This window comes from Bos indicus x Bos taurus, chromosome 8 (genome assembly GCF_003369695.1).
Source record: "Bos indicus x Bos taurus breed Angus x Brahman F1 hybrid chromosome 8, Bos_hybrid_MaternalHap_v2.0, whole genome shotgun sequence".
Taxonomy (NCBI): Eukaryota; Metazoa; Chordata; class Mammalia; order Artiodactyla; family Bovidae; genus Bos; species Bos indicus x Bos taurus.
In genome coordinates this window covers 26,349,609-26,367,580 of record NC_040083.1, presented here as the reverse complement: position 1 = coordinate 26,367,580, position 17,972 = coordinate 26,349,609, and the positions used below count along the sequence as shown (strand labels likewise).

At 42.1% G+C, this 17,972-nt stretch overlaps 1 protein-coding gene and 1 non-coding gene across 2 annotated transcripts in view; both read left to right on the top strand.

Moving 5' to 3' along the window:
* Positions 1-17,972, top strand: part of SH3GL2 (SH3 domain containing GRB2 like 2, endophilin A1) — a 227,278-nt gene that overhangs the window by 198,467 nt on the left and 10,839 nt on the right. Inside the window, exons 4-5 of the mRNA XM_027549173.1 lie at positions 14,248-14,391; positions 17,124-17,257. Coding sequence (XP_027404974.1) covers positions 14,248-14,391; positions 17,124-17,257 — 278 coding nt within the window. The remainder of the gene's footprint in view (positions 1-14,247; positions 14,392-17,123; positions 17,258-17,972) is intronic.
* LOC113898003 lies at positions 11,996-12,102 on the top strand. The gene has a single exon (XR_003512502.1). It is a non-coding gene; the product is annotated as a U6 spliceosomal RNA (small nuclear RNA).

Genomic DNA, 17,972 nt, shown 5'->3' with positions numbered 1-17,972 from the left:
CATGTATCACCTCATTTCACCATCACTACACTTCTGTCACTAAGTATTAGCATCTCTCGCTTTACCCAGGCACGGTGAGGGTGAGGTCAGCCTGCTCTTCTTGGAAAAGCTGCAGTCTGAACCCTGTCCCTGTATTCCTTTGACAACACGTGTCCTTGCACTAATTAGTAGGCAGTGGTAATAGATTTCATCACAGGAAATGCAAGTTCAATTTTTTTATCTTCAAAAAGAGGCTGTATTTTCACATCTAAATATATCACTTTGATCCTCTTAATTTTACCAGTGTTTATTCACAGTATCTGTTGTATTTAGTAATTAATTTCCATAATGAAATTTATTAACTTTCTACAATAAGGGAGAGTAAATTACCTTAAGACCCATACATATAAACCAGATCATTAGGAAAGAGTCTGGCTGTTGTCTTCATTCTTGTAGAAACAAAAACGGAGTAAAGAGGGGGTTAAAAATAGAACAAAGTTAAAATCTTTATATTGGAGGTTTAAAGTTCTAAGACTTACTGGTTTTGATCTCAGCGATGGTTTTGCAAAGGACAAGTTTATTTGGTTTTGAAATTTTACATCGAGGCTCTGTGTACACTGGGATAGATACCACGTACTTATTTACAAGTGACCTGTTTCACTTATCCTAGTGGTTCGAGGGCACGTAAAAGAGACTGTTAGATCTGAAAGGAATTATGAAAATCAGGTAAGACTGAAAATCAGTCTTCTCAGGTTCAAGGTGAGGAAGCAGAGGTCCAAAGTTTAGGTGGCTCATCCAAGGTCACACAGGTGGAGAGATCTCTAGTCTCTTCACTCTGGGGCAGTGCTCATCTTACTTCCTGAATCACAGCAAGTATCACACTCCCTCACCTCTGCATTTTCAAACACCTAACAAGTGTAAATATAGCTGGAGCTCTGCATCTTGCTGCTGACATATCTTAATTTGACCTATTTTCATGAAGAAGTAATAGAGCAGCCAGAGTCGGAGTGGCATTATGGGCAGACATTCGGCTTTTGAGACACAGCAAGGGTTCGGTTTTTCCTCAGCTTCTTGTTGCTTCGTGTCCTTGGGCGACTGCATCATTTCTTTCTGCTTCGTTTTCCTTATCTGGAAAATGAGAGAAGCCAAAGCTGTCTCTCGTGTTTGGGGGTGGGGGGGATTAAAGAGATTATGTATGTGAATTTCACATAGTAGATATTACTGAAATGATAGCTATGGGATGAAATGCCATCATGATCTTCAGTTATTCAAAGATATTTCAGGGATTTTTCTAAATTTTCAGAACAGATGGTAGCATTTATAAAGACTAGTACAAATCATTGAGCATTTGTCTGATAAAACTCTCTGCTCTTTGAGGCAGCTTGATTTGTTTTCTGTAATGTAGGTAGAGATGAGAAAAGAAGTCAGTCCTTTAAAGAAGTGAAAGGCTTCCAGAAAATTTATTCCCTGATGGATGCTAAATCCATTAGGTTTCCACTCTCGGTTAGAAGACAAGGATGTGGCTTGGAATTTTGTGGCCATATCTTCTGCCTGAGTGTGTCAGCTGCCTTCATCAACACTAGCCAGGGTGGGGGTGGCTTTTTTTCCTCCCTGTTGTGACAGACACCCTGTCAATATGTTTCCTTATTTGGAATATCCCAGTTGAATAGAGAAAGAAGCTACTCTTGAGAGCATTCTACAGCACTTTAAAACAGATTGTACTTTTTATGATTTATGAAAGGTCTCTTTGTAAACACCGCTGTCATGATCATTTGGTGGGAGGAGAAAGATGAGGTGCAGACTCTGCCCTCATCCCTGTCCCTTGCAGTGAACACTCACATTCACCACCCTGCTTGACTTCAGTCCCTTTTCTGTGCTCATGTTTGTGCTGGGACTCTTCATTCCCCTCCCTGTTTCAAAGAGACTGCTTATTTCCAGAGCTACAGAAATTCTACTTGCTGTTAACCTTGATTTTGAATCCTAGTTCAGTTCAGTTCAGTTGAGTCGCTCAGTCCTAGATAATGAAACTAAAAAAAAAACCCCGACATCAGGACTCTCTTTTCCTCCCGGCCCCCTGCCCCCGACCCCATCCCTGCCTGGGTAAAAGAGCACTCCATCTTCTGCCATCTCTTTCTTTGGGACCAAACTCCTTTAGAACACACCACGTTTTCTTGTCCTCACAAGCTTGGGGTCCACTTGTCCTGACATTTTATGAAACCTTTCTAGAAAAGCAATCTCTGCAAGGTTTAATATCTGTCAAAGCCTCAGTGCTCATATGAGTGTGCTGCATGCTGTTTCAGAGCTGTAAAAGGAAAACTACTGTATTTTCTCTATGCTCTGCCTGCAGACACTTCTGACACTAGATGTGTATGTGTATATTTTTCTCCCCACACCAGCCAGTTCTCTGACTACCCGGGATCGTATAGTTCAACTCAGTTCTGACACTGTCCATCTGGAGTTGGCATCAGATAAGCTAAGGACTCAGTCCTCCCACAAGACCCCCTATTTCAGGTGCCAGTCCCAAGCCTGAGCCTCTAGTGCTTCTGACCACCTCTGTGGGCTTGCTAATTTGCTAAAATGACTCCTGGAACTCAGAAAAACACTTGTTTAATGTTTACCCATTTATTATAAAGGATGCAACTGAGGAACAGCCAAATGGAGGAGATGGATAGGGTCAGTGTAGGGAAGAAGCTTCAGTAATTGTGAGAAAATTAGACTGTTCGAAGTCACCCAGTTTATGATAGCTTTATTATAAAAAGCCCTCAGAAAATAATACCAACAGTGATAAGATCCTTCTTTCAGATTGCTCCAAAGACTCTGCAGCACTCACTGGGCAGGGGTCTTCCTGAGCTCAACCACACAATTTGTCCCATGTGACTTGATAAGGCGTCCCCTGGCATAGTGGTCATTCAGTTCAGTTCAGTTCAGTCTCTTAGTCATGTCCGACTCTTTGCAATCCCATGGACTGCAGCATGCCAGGCTTCCCTGTCCATCACCAACTTCTAGAGCCTACTCAAACTCATGTCCATTGTGTCGGTGATGCCATCCAACCATCTCATCCTCTGTCATCCCCTAATCCTGCCTTCAATCTTTCCCAGCATCAGGGTCTTTTCCAGTGAGGCTGTTCTTCACATCAGGTGGCCAAAGTGTTGGAGCTTCAGCTTCAGTGTCAGTCCTTCCAATGAATTTTCAGGACTGATCTCCTTTAAGATTGACTGGTTTGATCTCCTTGCTGTCCAAGGGACTCTTCAAGAGTCTTTTCCAACACCACGGTTCAAAAGCATCAATTCTTCGGCGGTCAGCTTTCTTTATAGTCCAACTCTCAAATCCATACATGACTACTGGAAAAACCATCACTTTGACTAGATGGGCCTTTGTTGGTAAAGTAATGTCTCTGCTTTTTAATATGCTGTCTAGGTTGGTCGTAGCTTTTCTTCCAAAGAGCAAGCATCTTTTAATTTCATGGCTGCAGTCACCATCTGCAGTGATTTTGGAGCCCAATTAGGAGAATATTAAAGGAGTAAGCACAGCATGTCAGGAGGGCAGTGTCATGCATTTGCTTCAATGATGGTTCTCTCAGCAGTTTAGAAAGCAGTTGGGGGTTATTTCTGGCTCTTCAAAGGAGTCTAAATTCTGTCTTTGCCTCTAGTAACATAGGAGAACTTGGGCAGATTTTCCTGTCTCCCTGAGTCTCTACATCCTCACCTTGTGAATGTAGCTCAGTCCTCTCTCCACAATCGGAATGATGCAGTGAGACCCACAGGCTGGTGATAGTTGTGAAGATGAAGTTTAAATTGTTTAGGTAAAGCTCCTAATTGATGGTGACTCTAATTAAAGCTACCTACCGAGTATATTTGGTATTCTCACCTACCAAATATAAAGCCAGATGAAAAAGAAAACTTGTAGAATTTTGTTTAATCTTGATTTTGGGGTAATTTTCTTCCCCTTCTCTCTTTTATCTAATGGCCTAGCCTTCAAGATTCCAGGTGTTTCCTTATTTATTATGACTGAGTAGTATGCATGTTATGAATGTATATATACATACCAAAAAAAATTCTTACTTATATGTGAAATCTAAGGAAACCAGACTTATAGAAACAGAGATCAGATTGTTGCCAGAGGTGGGGGGTGGGAAAAAAGTATTAGTCACTCAGTCATGTCTAACACTTTTGCAACCCCACAGACTATAGCCTGCCAGGCTCCTCTATCAATGGGATTCTCTAGTCAAGAATACTGGAGTGGGTTGCTATTCCCTTCTCCAGGGGATCTTCCCGACCCAGGGATTTAACCTGGCCAAGGTACAAACTTTTGGTTATAAGTAAGTTCTAAGGATGTAATGTATAGCTTGATAACCATAGTTAACAGTACCACATGATTTGAATTCTTTTCAATACCATATTGAAAGTTGCTAAGAGAGTTGGGTGTCCTTAAAGTTCTTGTAAGAAGAAAAAACTTGTAACTGTGTGAGGATACATATTCCTGTAGTGATCATTTCATGATATATGCATATATCAAATTATTATGTTGTATACTTTGAACTATTCAGTGTTATAGGCCAATTATATCTCAGTAAAACTGGGAAAGAAAAAACAAAGATCCAGGTATTTCAGATAATCTACCATCTTTTGGGCTTAAGACCCATGTATTTAGTTGTATGTTTAGTCCAATCTTGTGGATATTCTGTTAGACTTTGTACCTGCTGAAATTGAAACGCCTCTATACATCCTCCCCCGAGTCTCCCCAGGATCATGTCAATTTTTTATCATCCCCTAGCCAGGTATTCAGTCTAGAGATTGGAATGCAGTGTATTCTCAAACTTGGTGTATGTTAGAATCACCTAAGGAATTTTAAAAACTATAGATGGTTACACCGATTACTCAGACATCTGGGAGTAGGACACAAACATCAAGGATTTTTTTTTTCTCCCCTGAGCTTTTCATTGAGCTACAATATAAGAAAGTATAGTGCTCAGATCCTAAGTGTATAGTTCAGTGAATTATTGCAAACTGATACTGTCATGTAAAGGTACCCAGTCTAAGAAATTGTACACTGCTGGCCTCCCACGAGTGCCCGTCCAGGTTCGAGCTGCCCTGACTTCTAATGCCATACAGTTCTTTCAGTTTTAGTGTTGCTTAAATGGAATCATGGAGCATGTACTCTGCAGATCTGGCTCCTTTTGCTCAACTTTATATTTGTCTTTGCTGTATATAGGTGTAGTACTTTCATTCTCGTTGCTGTTCCATTGTGAGAATAGAGCACAATTTATTTATCTGTTTTCTCACTGATACACATTTGGGTATTCCTATTTTCTGGCTATTTTGAATAGCCCATTTTTGTACATGATCTGATTTCTGATAGATATATGCCTTTAAGTAGAATTGCTGGGGCATAGGGTATCTTTTCCGGAGAAGGCAGTGGTGACCCACTCCAGTACTCTTGCCTGGAAAATCCCATGGATAGAGGAGCCTGGTAGGCTGCAGTCCATGGGGTCGTGAAGAGTCGGACACGACTGAGTGACTTCACTTTGACTTTTCACTTTCATGCATTGGAGAAGGAAATGGCAACCCACTCCAGTGTTCTTGCCTGGAGAATCCCAGGGACAGGGGAGCCTTGTGGGCTGCTGTCTATGGGGTCGCGCAGAGTCGGACATGACTGACATGACTTAGCAGTAGCAGCAGCAGGGTGTCTTTTCAGCTTTTGTAGATAGATAGTGCTAAGTTGTTTTCCAAAATGTTCTCCCAATTCTTACTCCCACCAGCAAAACTTGAGAGTTCCAGTTCATCTACATCCTCTGAACTCTTGATATTTTTTAAGTTTTTTTTCTTTTTTTCTGCTTTAACCATTACTGTGGGTATGTTTCAATGTGTGAATAAGGAAGTTGAGCCCCTTTCAAATGCTTATTAGATATTTGAATATCTTCTTTTGTGAACTGTCTGTTCAAACTTCTTGCCCACTTAAAAAACTGGATTATCTTTTTCTTAATGATTTATATGAGTTTTTTTTTTTTTTTTCCTTTTAATGTTTTGGATACAAGTCCTGTTTTGAATACATGTATTCTGAGTATCTTAACTCTTTTTTTTTTTTGGTTGCCTTTTAATTCTTTCTGATGATTTCTTTTGAATAGAAGTACTCAATTTTAACATAGTCCAATTTAGAAATATTTTTCTTTATGACAGAGTGTTTTTGTGCCCTGTTTTAAGACATCTTTGCTTACTCTACAGGTCAGGAATGTGTTCTCCTATATCTTTTTTTAAAGGTTGTACTATGTTGGGGTCCATAATTAGATCTGCAGAATTAATTTTACATATAGCATGAGGTGGAGTTAAGAGTCACGGTTTTTTCTTATGGAATCTAGTTGACCCAGTACCACCTTTGAAGGAATCAATAGTTTAAAACCTCCTCAGGCAATTCTAATGGGCGCCATTAGAATTCTAATTTGCTTTGCCCTAACACCAGCTTAAATGCCCCTCTTCCTCTTCACACTTAATCAATTACTTGGTCCTGTTAGTGCTACCCACCACAGGACTCTAAAGTTCATTTCCTTCCCCCTTCTCTGTTTCCTTAGGACTCATCTATTAAATTATAGTGTTCTCATGGGTCTCCCTGCTTCCAGTGGCTTCCCATTTGGGGAAGACCCTTCCCACATCCCACTTTTCCTACAATGATGATGGGAATCTTTTCCCCGAAATCTAAATTTAGTTTAATTTGAATTAAAGCCCTTTTGACTGTCTAGATGTTAAATAACTCTCTGTCAGCAACCTTCGATAGGAGAATCTCAGCTCCTTAGCTTGCAGTTCAGGGCCCTTCACTACCTGGTTCCTACTCACCTTGTTCTCTTTGACCTTGCACCTCAGCCACAGACACTTTGGAGTTTCCAGATGGGCCAGGTATTTCCATATGCCTTTGCTCACACTCTGCAGATGCCTAGAGTGGCTGTTCCCATCCCGCTCCCTTTACAGCTCACTCCTCCAGAAACCCAGCTGGAGTGTCACCTGTTTCCCAAGTCTTCCCGGCCTTAATCTTCTGGCAGAGTTCATTGCTCTATCCTGTGATGTGAATACGTTGTATCTTTACTCACAGTATGCCCTGAATCTGCCTGGAATCATAGTGAGTAAAGCGTGCTATCACTTTCCAACTAGACAGTAAGCTCATGAGGACAGAGACTGGACCTTATTTCTCTTAGAGTCTCTCTGTCATAGTCCTGTTCAGACAATAAATGTTTTGTTCATTTAATTAGTGAAAAAAATCTTTAGAAAGCTGATTTTTAGGAAATACCTCTTCAATCAGGGCTTCCCTGATAGCTCAGTTGGTAAAGAATCCACTTGCATTGCGGGAGGCCCTGGTTCGATTCCTGGGTCGGGAACATCCCCTGGAGAAGAGAAAGGCTTCCCCCTCTAGTATTCTGGCCTGGAGAATTCCATGGGGTCACAAAGAGTCGAACACGACTGAGTGAGTTTCATTTTCACTTCACTCAGGGAATACAAATTCATAATTTTTCTGTAATGGGGGATACATAATTGTTTCCAGTTCCCCTATGTATTGATTTTTATTTATCTTTTTTTATCCCCTTAGGGCTTATAATTTAGCATAGGAGCCCTCTTTTGTTGGAAAAAATGAGAGCCTCTGTCTTGATTTTGGGAGATTGTGTGATCAGCTTCTTACCATTTTCCCATAAAGCAGGATTTCATGGTGTAGTTGAGAGATGACTTGCTTCCTGTGACCCGGTTTTAATAATAAGAGGGAAAAGGAAATGAGGTCCCACCCTTCTGCACTTTAAAGAGTGAAGTCAGGAGACATGAAAAGACCCAGCAGCCTCGCGAATCTTAAAATCTGGTTGTATGTAAGGGAAACATCAGCCAGATTGCCATCAACATGACCTGCTCTCCCAAATCATCCTTTCAGACCTCAGAGTTTCTGTGTAGTTAGATCTTATCAGCAGCCTTTCACTCTGTTCAGAGCACAATAGGAGACTGTTGTGCTTTTGAACAGGGAAGTCTTTTCTAAGGATTAGAAGAAATGATGTATACAGAAAACGATATAAAAAGTCAGAATTTTTAAATAAAATCATTCAGCCCACAGTTAGTAAGTGCCTACTATATGTTTGGCCCTGGCTAGAATTCAGTAGGATGTAGTTTCTCAGCTTGGAGCAGCAAACAGACATGCAGAAGAGAGAGAAATAAAGTATCATGTGAGCTAGCAGTGTATATACAGGGCATGGTGGAGATATAACATGAGGGAAGGGTCATGTCTACTCAGAGGCAGTAGAGGTAAAGGGTAATTGGGAACGACTGTAGAAAAGGTGTGCCTGGTATTGTGTTGAGCAAATAGGGAGGGAAGGTCATTCTAAGAAGATGGACAGTCCTAGCAACTTAAGAAAACTGCTAAATTTTCCTGTGGCTGAAGGCTTTCTTGGAGAATTCTTTTATCTAAGAAGAATCACCTTATGTAGAGAACTTGGAAAAGTTTTAGTAATTATCCAACTGTCTCCTTTTTTTCACCTTTTTATCAGTGAAGAAGCTGAGACTCAGAGAGGTAAAGTAATTCACACAAAATCCCACAGGGAACTTACTGGCATGTCTGATATTCATAAAAATAGGCAACAGTTATTGAATATTTATCATGTACCAACATTGTGACATACATTATATCATCTAATCCTTACATCATCCTAACCCAAGAAGGGGGAAGTACTGTTTTACCGATGAGGAAACTGAGGCCCAAATCATCCAGCAAGAAATATAGCCAGAATTTGGACTCAGACAATCTGACTCCAAAGTCTGTGTCTTAATCCCACCTTGTTAAACTGACTGTCCTTTCTAATGTTCTTCCCACTGCAGTTCAGTTCAGTCGCTCAGTCATGTCTGACTCTTTGTGACCCCTTGAACTGCAGTATGCCAGGCCTCCCTGTCCATCACCAACTCCCAGAGTCTACCCAAAATCATGTCCATTGAGTCAGTGATGCCATCCAACCATCTCATCCTCTGTAGTCCCCTTCTCCTCCTGCTCTCAATTTTTCCCAGCATCAGGGTCTTTTCAAAAGAGTCAGCTCTTTGCATCAGGTGGCCAAAGTATTGGAGTTTCAGCTTCAACATCAGTCCTTCCAATGAACACCTAGGACTGATCTCCTTTAGGATGGACTGGTTGGATCTCCTTGCAGTCCAAGGGACTCTCAAGAGTCTTCTCAAACACCACAGTTCAAAAGCATCAATTCTTCGGCGCTCAGCTTTCTTTATAGTCCAACTCTCACATCCATACATGACCACTGGAAAAGTTCTTCCCACTATTAGCAGCTAACTCCCACCTACAGTTGTTTTCTTTTATGTCTGTCCTGAAAACAGAGTTGTGGAATTAAAATATTTATGGTCATTTTATTGACTTATTTTCAGGGCTCTATCAAGGATAGATCATAAATTTTTGTTAGTTTAGATAGTAGACCAACAGCCACTGCATTGGTCAGAATTCAGTAAGGGAAGCAAAGCCATAGTGGATACTATGGACTAAGAGATTTATTAAAGGAACTAGAGCTTATATATTTGTAGAAAGAGCTGAGTAAGTAAAGGTAAAAAAAAGAGGGGTTAAGGATCAGAGAAAGTTCACTGACCAGCCCTGACCCAGGCAAACAAACCTCTGGGAATCTGGAGGGTGGGCAGGCCCAGCTCTGGCAGCAGCACTGCAAAGGGCAGCTGGCATGGAAGGAGCTGTGGAAGCTGGTTGGCTCTTTTGCCCCCTCTGTGAGTCTGCAGCACAGTCTTGTGGTGGGCCTGGGGGCACTCTTGGTCACCAGAATCGACATTCTCAACATTTGAGAAGAGGAGCTAGGTACAGAGTATGACCTCAAGGACACACTGGAACTGGGGTTCATCCTAGGCTTGTGTGTGTGGCTGCTGCTTCACTTTTGCCTCCCAGATCTTGTACAGCCTCACTTTGGAGTAGCTCTAGCTTGGAAACATGCAGGGAAGAGGCTCTGGGAAATATAGTTTCCCCTACAACCAGGTTGGTGGTGGGACACTCCACGCACACGTGTGCATGCACACGTGCACGTGCACACACACACACTCCCCTAGAAAAAGAACACAGAAGGTAGAAAGGGGTGCCTTCGCCTGTCTCCAGTGCCTATGGGGTGTGTGTGTGTGTGCTAGTTACTCTTCTGGCTGTTTATCACTGAATCTTGATAACTGCTTTCAGAAAGAATTGATGTTCAGGGATACATATCTAGCAAGATTTGAAGCCTGGATTTTTTTCCTTTGTTCGAATGAGCCAAAACTAACGTGTATTTTAATGTACTATGCTGCTTTTCATGAGAGACAAGATCTAATGGTTTGTTTTTCTGTTCATTTGAATTAATAAGTGAATTTTTTAAAATTTAGATTTAGCAGAAGTTCTGGGTTTTCCACATTCCAGTTAGTTACCATGCTGGTTACTTAGGAGAGACTGAGCAGTGACTCATAGGGACACCACTTTTAGGTCAGAGGAGAATAAGTCCATCTGGCAGCGTGACAAGAGCTTCTGTTTTACTCTCAGCAGAGCTTTGACTTCCCTTCGGCTGTGCCCAGAATTAAAAAGCGCGTCAAGGGATGCTGCGGATGACGCTTTAGAGTCAGGAGCTGATTTGATTGAGCTTTGGCTGCCCCTATTTCTCTTCCTAAACAGATAATCTGGATTTTTGAGGACAAAAAAGAAACTGCCCTCCCCACCCCCTTTCTTAGCAGAAGGCAAAGCAGCGGAAGCCCTCTGGGGGATGCATCAGCCTTTCTGATCACCCTGATGTCACTTCCTGCTGTTTCAGTTCACCTGATGCCTTTCCTTCCAGAAATCACCTACATGTGGACTCACTGAGACCTTGCCTCTGAGGGTTTTTTCCTTGATGGCATTTCACCTGTTAATCCTCATGAACTTCTCTCTTCCTAGCCAATTCTCTTTGCACCACTGAATATGGTTTTCAGTAGAACTTTTTAGTGGAAAGACCCATGAGGTTAGAGTAGTGCCTGGACTATGAAGATACTGTGAGTATTGTTTATCCAGTTCCACGACTAAATTAGGTCTCCTGCTGGAAAAGGAAGTGGGAAATATGTTAAATTTAGTTCTTCATAATGGAAGTAATATATGCTCATATAATTAAAATATAAAATGGTTTTTTAAAGCTTTTAAAAATAATTTATTTAGTTCTTTTTGGCTGTACCGGGTCTTCATTTCTGTGAATAGGCTTTCTCTATTTGTGGCGAGCAGCATCTGCTTATGGAAACCACGGCCATGATCATGTATGAATTTCCAAGGTAGTCTGTTTATGCATTTATTCTTTCCTTCAGCAGTCAGGGTTACACGTCTGCTGCATGTACCGCTTTATGCTAATTCTGTCTAGGAGATATGCAGAGCAACATACCAGTATCCTGCTTTCACGGGCCCGGGGAGAAGTTGCTATTAAGAAGCTGTTACTGCAATAAACTTAGTGGGGGCAACTTGAACTAGAATAGTGAAGGTGAGACAGTAAAGATGGGGGCCGAGTTACAGAGATGGTAACGATTTGAAAGAAAAACTAAAGGTATGGCAAACATAAAGATAATATGGAGAAAAGGAGTTAGGCAATGGCACCCCACTCCAGTACTCTTGCCTGAAAAATCCCATGGATGGAGGAGCCTGGTGGGCTGCAGTCCATGGGGTTGCTGAGGGTTGGACACGACTGAGTGACTTCACTTTCAGTTTTCACTTTCATGCATTGGAGAAGGAAATGGCAACCCACTCCAGTGTTCTTGCCTGGAGAGTCCCAGGGACTGGGGAGCCTGGTGGGCTGCCGTCTATGGTGTCACACAGAGTCAGACACGACTGAAGCGACTTAGCAGCAGCAGACAAGAGAAAGGTGCCTAGGAGCACATCCAACTTGGTGATGCTATCTAGACTGAGATTATAGGAATTCTAATGTCTTCAATTTGTAATTTCCAGGCTTCCTCTCTGTTTCTTAAAGTACTGCTTTTAAAAATCATTTAAAAACCCTTGTTAACACTTAAAAATGGTTAATTTAGTGCTCATTTTGGTAGCATATGTACTAAAATTGAAACAACACAGAAAAGATTAGCATGGCCCCTATACAAGGATGACACGCAAATTTGTGAAGCAAAAAAAAAAAAAAAAGTTTAGAGATCTGATGATGTTTTTCAAGAACACAGAAGCTTACTAATCCGAGAGTCTTAAAAATACTTAATAGTTGTGAATAAATTTAAAAGCCCATTTCTCCAAATATATGGATCATGAGGTAAATATTTTCATTTGAAGAAATAGATAAATTAACAGAATAGATAAACTAACAGAACATGGTTTTCTTCCTCCCAGCATGAAAATGTAGAACATATTTAAGATATTCTTAAGTACTTAGTGGAAGAATAAAGTTCTTCACAATTGAACGACATTCAAAATGATGAATCTGGAAATCAGCTACAGTATATTTAACTATTACAATTACTCCAGGTAATTACTTACCAGAAGACAGGTCTCAGCAGAACCAAGATATAAGCACAAATCGGTAACCAGCTTTCCTAAAAGGAATAAATCTTTAGAGTGTGAAATGGTCAAAACAGGATTTGAAAGGATTAACCACCATGTGTGGTTTCCTTACTCTGTTTGTTTCATCTCCATTTATCTTCTTTCCTTCTACTCATGTGCTCCCTCTTACTGTCTGGCGTCTGCTTAGTTCAGTTTTCTTCGTGCTGCTCTTATTCCTTCTCTGTGTTCCCCTGATACCGTGTGTGTGGTGCATTTATCATATTTGCTGCCCCTGTTGCGTATCTGATGCCTCAGTGTACTAGGAGTACATTGTCAGGGACTCTGTCTTTCCTGGATTTCAAATAAGGCTTATTGTAGAAAAATCTTTGAATATAAACTCTAATGATATTATTCCCCCCCAAAAAAGTGTTTTCATATGACATTTTCAGTTTTTAAAACTATGTATGATACACTTTTCTATGAGGAGTAAAGAAAATGTGAATTTTATATTCTTATATTTTTCCAGGTACCACCAGGCTTTGCACATTGCTATTAGCAGGACTCACTGCTAATCATTATGTGACTCAAAGTTTAAAGATGCTTCTCCCCCAAAACCTTCTTTGCAGGGCCCACCCATACAAACTAGGGTGTTGCTATATTTTTGTGACTTGCTATAATCTCCCTGCATGACATTTAGTATATATGCTTCACTCTAATTGCTTTTAAAATAGATGGTACCTTGTAAGCTTTGTTAAGGTAGAGACCATAGGTGTCTTGTTCATTATAATATCCCTGGGACAGGCTTAGAAGGGGATCCTCTCATAATAATTCTCCTTGTCTCCAGATTCAACCTTTGAAGCCCAAAGTTTAAATAAAACCCTATTTGAACCTAATGTTCAAGAGGAAATGTCAGCCACTAAATACTGGAAGTGTATGCATTAGCTGGGATTCTGTAAGGGGTTGCCCTGCAGATGGAATCCTACATTAATATGCAGTCCCAACTCTGAAAATGAACCTGAAAAACCATAGCATCAAGTTAATCATTGGGTCTAACAGTGTCCTAATAAAGCTGTTTCTTCCATGAAAACTGGATTTACCTTCTAGGCACTTGTCCTATAAAAATAAAAGGAAAAAAGAAATTGAAATGCTGTCTTTGTGGCACAAAACTCATTTTCCGAAGCAGTTATGTTCAAGTGAAGTAATTAAGTCTTTTTAATGAACACAGTATTTCTGTTCTTCATGGGTCTGTTTACTGTCATAATCTTAGTAAAGAAGTGATTTTCCAAATAGTTCTATTTTATACGTGGTCTAAGTGAAACATGGCAGAAGGCCCACGTTGCAAGAATTAACAATGAATTTCCTACTTCAGTCCATAGGCTCCTAGAATTGAAATATAAAAGTGGAATCCTAGAACTTAGAGATCATATAACCCCATGGTTTTTAAGTGCTTTCCCAGGTCCACAGAAGAACTGCATGATCACAGCAGTGAAGAGAAGACATGGGAAGATGGGCAGGAGGACACAAAGATGGGACCTTCACCTGAAGAGCTTTGCTTTTGCTGTTAAGTTCCTCATGAGATTCTGAAAGAAAGGGAGAGTTTAGTGATGAAAAGGGCATGCTTGTGTTTTATCTGTGGACCAACCTGCACATATTATAGATGAGGACATTGGTGAAGGTACAGTTTTCAGTAGCTGAACTGGTTTAGAGTCTGCTCAAGGCCTGCTTCTCTACCCAGCCCTGTTTTTCCTACATCACACTGCCTATTTTGACAGTCTCTTATTTCTTTGCCTGCAGCTTCCAGAGCCAAACTCAGCATGATCAACACCATGTCGAAAATCCGTGGCCAGGAGAAAGGGCCAGGTTACCCCCAGGCAGAGGCACTGCTGGCAGAGGCCATGCTCAAGTTTGGAAGAGAGCTTGGAGATGACTGCAACTTTGGTAACGTGTGCTTCCTCACATTTTCAGTTTTCATTTGTCCTGGGGATCTTAGTGCCACTGGAAAAAGCCCTGCAGGAAATAATTAAGACCATTTTATATTTTGATACTCAGTTGTGGGTCTTGTACACATGGGCCCCTTATTTGTTTTCAGAGTTGCTTTGTCATTTTTAGTGTCATTTGTCTTAGAAATTTTATTCACTTTTTTTCTTCCTCATAAGATCCCATCATTACCATAGCTGGCAGACACAGCCAGAGGCCTGGATGTTCACCACTGTGTGTGTCTGGCAGTGACTGAGCACTGGGACAGAGGGAGCTGCCGCACTCAGCAATGGGTCAACACCCCACTGCACAAGCTTTTTCTTAGCTTCTGCTCATCTGTGTAGGGTACCTAATGTGACACCCCTGGCGAATTCCTTTACCTCGCTCTCCCTGGACCCTCAGCTACCATACTAACCACCTTCTGTTTTCAGTCATTCACAATGTGTTGCTGCTACTGCTAAGTCGCTTCAGTCGTGTCCGACTCTATGCGACCCCATAGACGGCAGCCCACCAGGCTCCCCCGTCCCTGGGATTCTCCAGGCAAGAACACTGGAGTGGGTTACCATTTCCTTCTCCAATGCATGAAAGTGAAAAGTGAAAGGGAAGTCGCTCAGTCAGGTCCGACTCTTAGCGACCCCATGGACTATAGCCTACCAGGCTCCTCCATTCATGGGATTTTCCAGGCAAGAGTACTGGAGTGGGGTGCCATTGCCTTCTCTGTTCACAATGTGAGGTCACAGCAAATAACTGTCCTTCCTGATTGAGCCCTGCTCTCCCTTCCAAGTTTTTGCTCAATATATTGACCTTAAACAGATCTCCTCTAGGGGAGAGTGAGTACTTGGGATTTCCCTGGGCGTCCAGTGGTTAAGAATCACTGCTTTCACTGCAGGGGTCATGGGTTTGATCCCTGATCAGGGAACTAAGATCTCACACTCCACGCAGTGTGGCCAAAAATAAATAAATAGATAAAAATAAAGAAGGCGCTAGTGGTAAAGAACCACCTGCCAATGCAGGAGATGTAAGAGACATGGGTTCAGTCCCTGGGTTGGGAAGATCCCCTGAGGAGGGCATGGCAACCCACTCCAGTATTCTTGCCAGGAGAATCCCAAGGACATAGGAGCCTGGCAGGCTACAGTCCATGGGGTCACAGAGAGTTGGACACAACTGAAGCGACTTAGCATGCACACACACAAGTACTTATGGAGGGCTTCCCAGGTGGCGCTAGTGGTAAAGAACCCACCTAGCAATGCAGGAGACGTAAGACATGAGCTCAACCCCTGGGTCAGGAAGGTCCCCTGAAGGAGGGCATGGCAACCCACTCCAATATTCTTGCCTGGAGAATCCCATGGACAGAGGAGTCTGGCAGGCTGCAGTCCATGGGGTCACAAAGAGTCAGACACGACTGAAGTGACTTAGCACACATGCACAAGTACTTACAAAGGAGGGTTCAGTTCAGTTGCTCAGTCGTGTCTGACTCTTTTCGACCCCATGAACCGCAGCACGCCAGGCCTCCCTGTCCATCACCAACTACTGGAGTCTACACAAACCCATGTCCATTGAGTTGGTGATGCCATCCAACCATCTCATCCTCTGTTGTCCCCTTCTCCTCCTGCCCTCAATCTTTCCCAGCATCAGTTCAGTTCAGTTCAGTTCAGTCGCTCAGTCATGTCCAACTCTTTGCGACCCCATGAATCGAAGCACACCAGGCCTCCCTGTCCATCACCAACTCCCAGAGTTTACTCAAGTTCATGTCCATTGAGTCAGTGATGCTATCCAGCTATCTCATCCTCTGTTGTCCCCTTCTCCTCCTGCCCCCAATCCCTCCCAGCATCAGAGTCTTTTCCAATGAGTCAACTCTTCACATGAGGTGGCCAAAGTATTGGAGTTTCAGCTTTAGCATCATTCCTTCCAAAGAACACCCAGGGCTGATCTCCTTCAGAATGGACTGGTTGGATCTCCTTGCAGTCCAAGGGACTCTCAAGAGTCTTCTCCAGCACCACAGTTCAGAAGCATCAATTCTTTGGCGTTCAGCTTTCTTCACATTCCAATTCTCACATCCATGCATGACCACTGGAAAAACCATAGCCTTGACTAGATAGACCTTTGTTGGCAAAGTCATGTCTCTGGTTTTGAATATGCTATCTAGGTTGGTCATAACTTGGTCATAACTTTCCTTCCAAGGAGTAAGCATCTTTTAATTTCATGCCTACAGTCACCATCTGCAGTGATTTTGGAGCCCCCAAAATAAAGTCAGCCACTGTTTCCACTGTTTCCCCATCTATTTGCCATGAAGTAATGGGACCAGATGCCATGATCTTAGTTTTCTGAATGTTGAGCTTTAAGCCAACTTTTTCACTCTCCTCTTTCACTTTCAACAAGAGGCTCCTCCAAAGGAGGGTAGGGAGCTTCCAATTCCTTTTCAAAGGAAAAGCAAACTTTTATGTTCTCTATAGTAAGGAATGCAGGCCCCCACCCCCAAGGGCATTGAGTCTGTTGTACTCAGTGAACTTTTATGAACTTTCTCAGATGGAAAATACACTGATCTCCAGAGGGCATTATATACCGTCTCTTGTCTTGGTTGTCTTCAGAAGACAGGTAGCTGTTCCTGGGTGTGGTCTGTGAGGGGCCCTGTTACTGCAAGTGCATTTCCTCTTTGTTCTTTAACGTTCAAGGGCTTCCTTATTACCTTGCAGGCCCAGCGCTTGGTGAGGTTGGGGAGGCCATGAGGGAACTCTCGGAGGTAAAGGACTCCTTGGACATGGAAGTGAAGCAGAACTTCATTGACCCCCTTCAGAATCTTCATGACAAAGATCTGAGGGAAATTCAGGTACCTGCTACTAGTTATTTGCAAACTGGATGTTGGAATTGTACAGATGCAGGTTCCCTTTTCCTTTAGGAAACATTTTTTTTTTTAAACTTACCATGCATGTTGTCAACACTGAGCATGTGAACTGTAAAAAATCCAGCATGAAAAATCAAGATAAATGGTAAATGTAGTACTTTTTGCCCCATTATTATGACTGTGCCACTCATGAGTATTACATTTAATTTCTCCATGTTCAGTTTTCAAGTTTTTCAAGCATTTTTCTCCATAAGGATATTCTTTCCCTGACTATACAATTTTATTAATTATTCTATGTTTTCTGGGATGATTTCACCCTCTAAAATACCAGCTGTACCAGTTGTTGGCTTGTATATGTAGTTCTTCTTTTACTCTATAAACTTGTGTTTTCATAATGGTTGTTAGACTTGAGGAAATATACCCAACTATCCTTTCTAAAACATGTAGAACAGTTTGCTGCTGCTGCTAAGTCGCTTCAGTCATGTCTGACTCTGTGCAACCCCATAGACCGCAGCCCACCAGGCTCTCCTGTCCCTGAGATTCTCCAGGCAAGAACACTGGAGTGGGTTGCCATTTCCTTCTCCAATGCATGAAAGTGAAAACTGAAAGTGAAGTTGCTCAGTCATGTTCGCCTCTTCGAGACCCCATGGACTGCAGCCTACCAGGCTCCTCCATCCATGGGATTTTCCAGGCAAGAGTA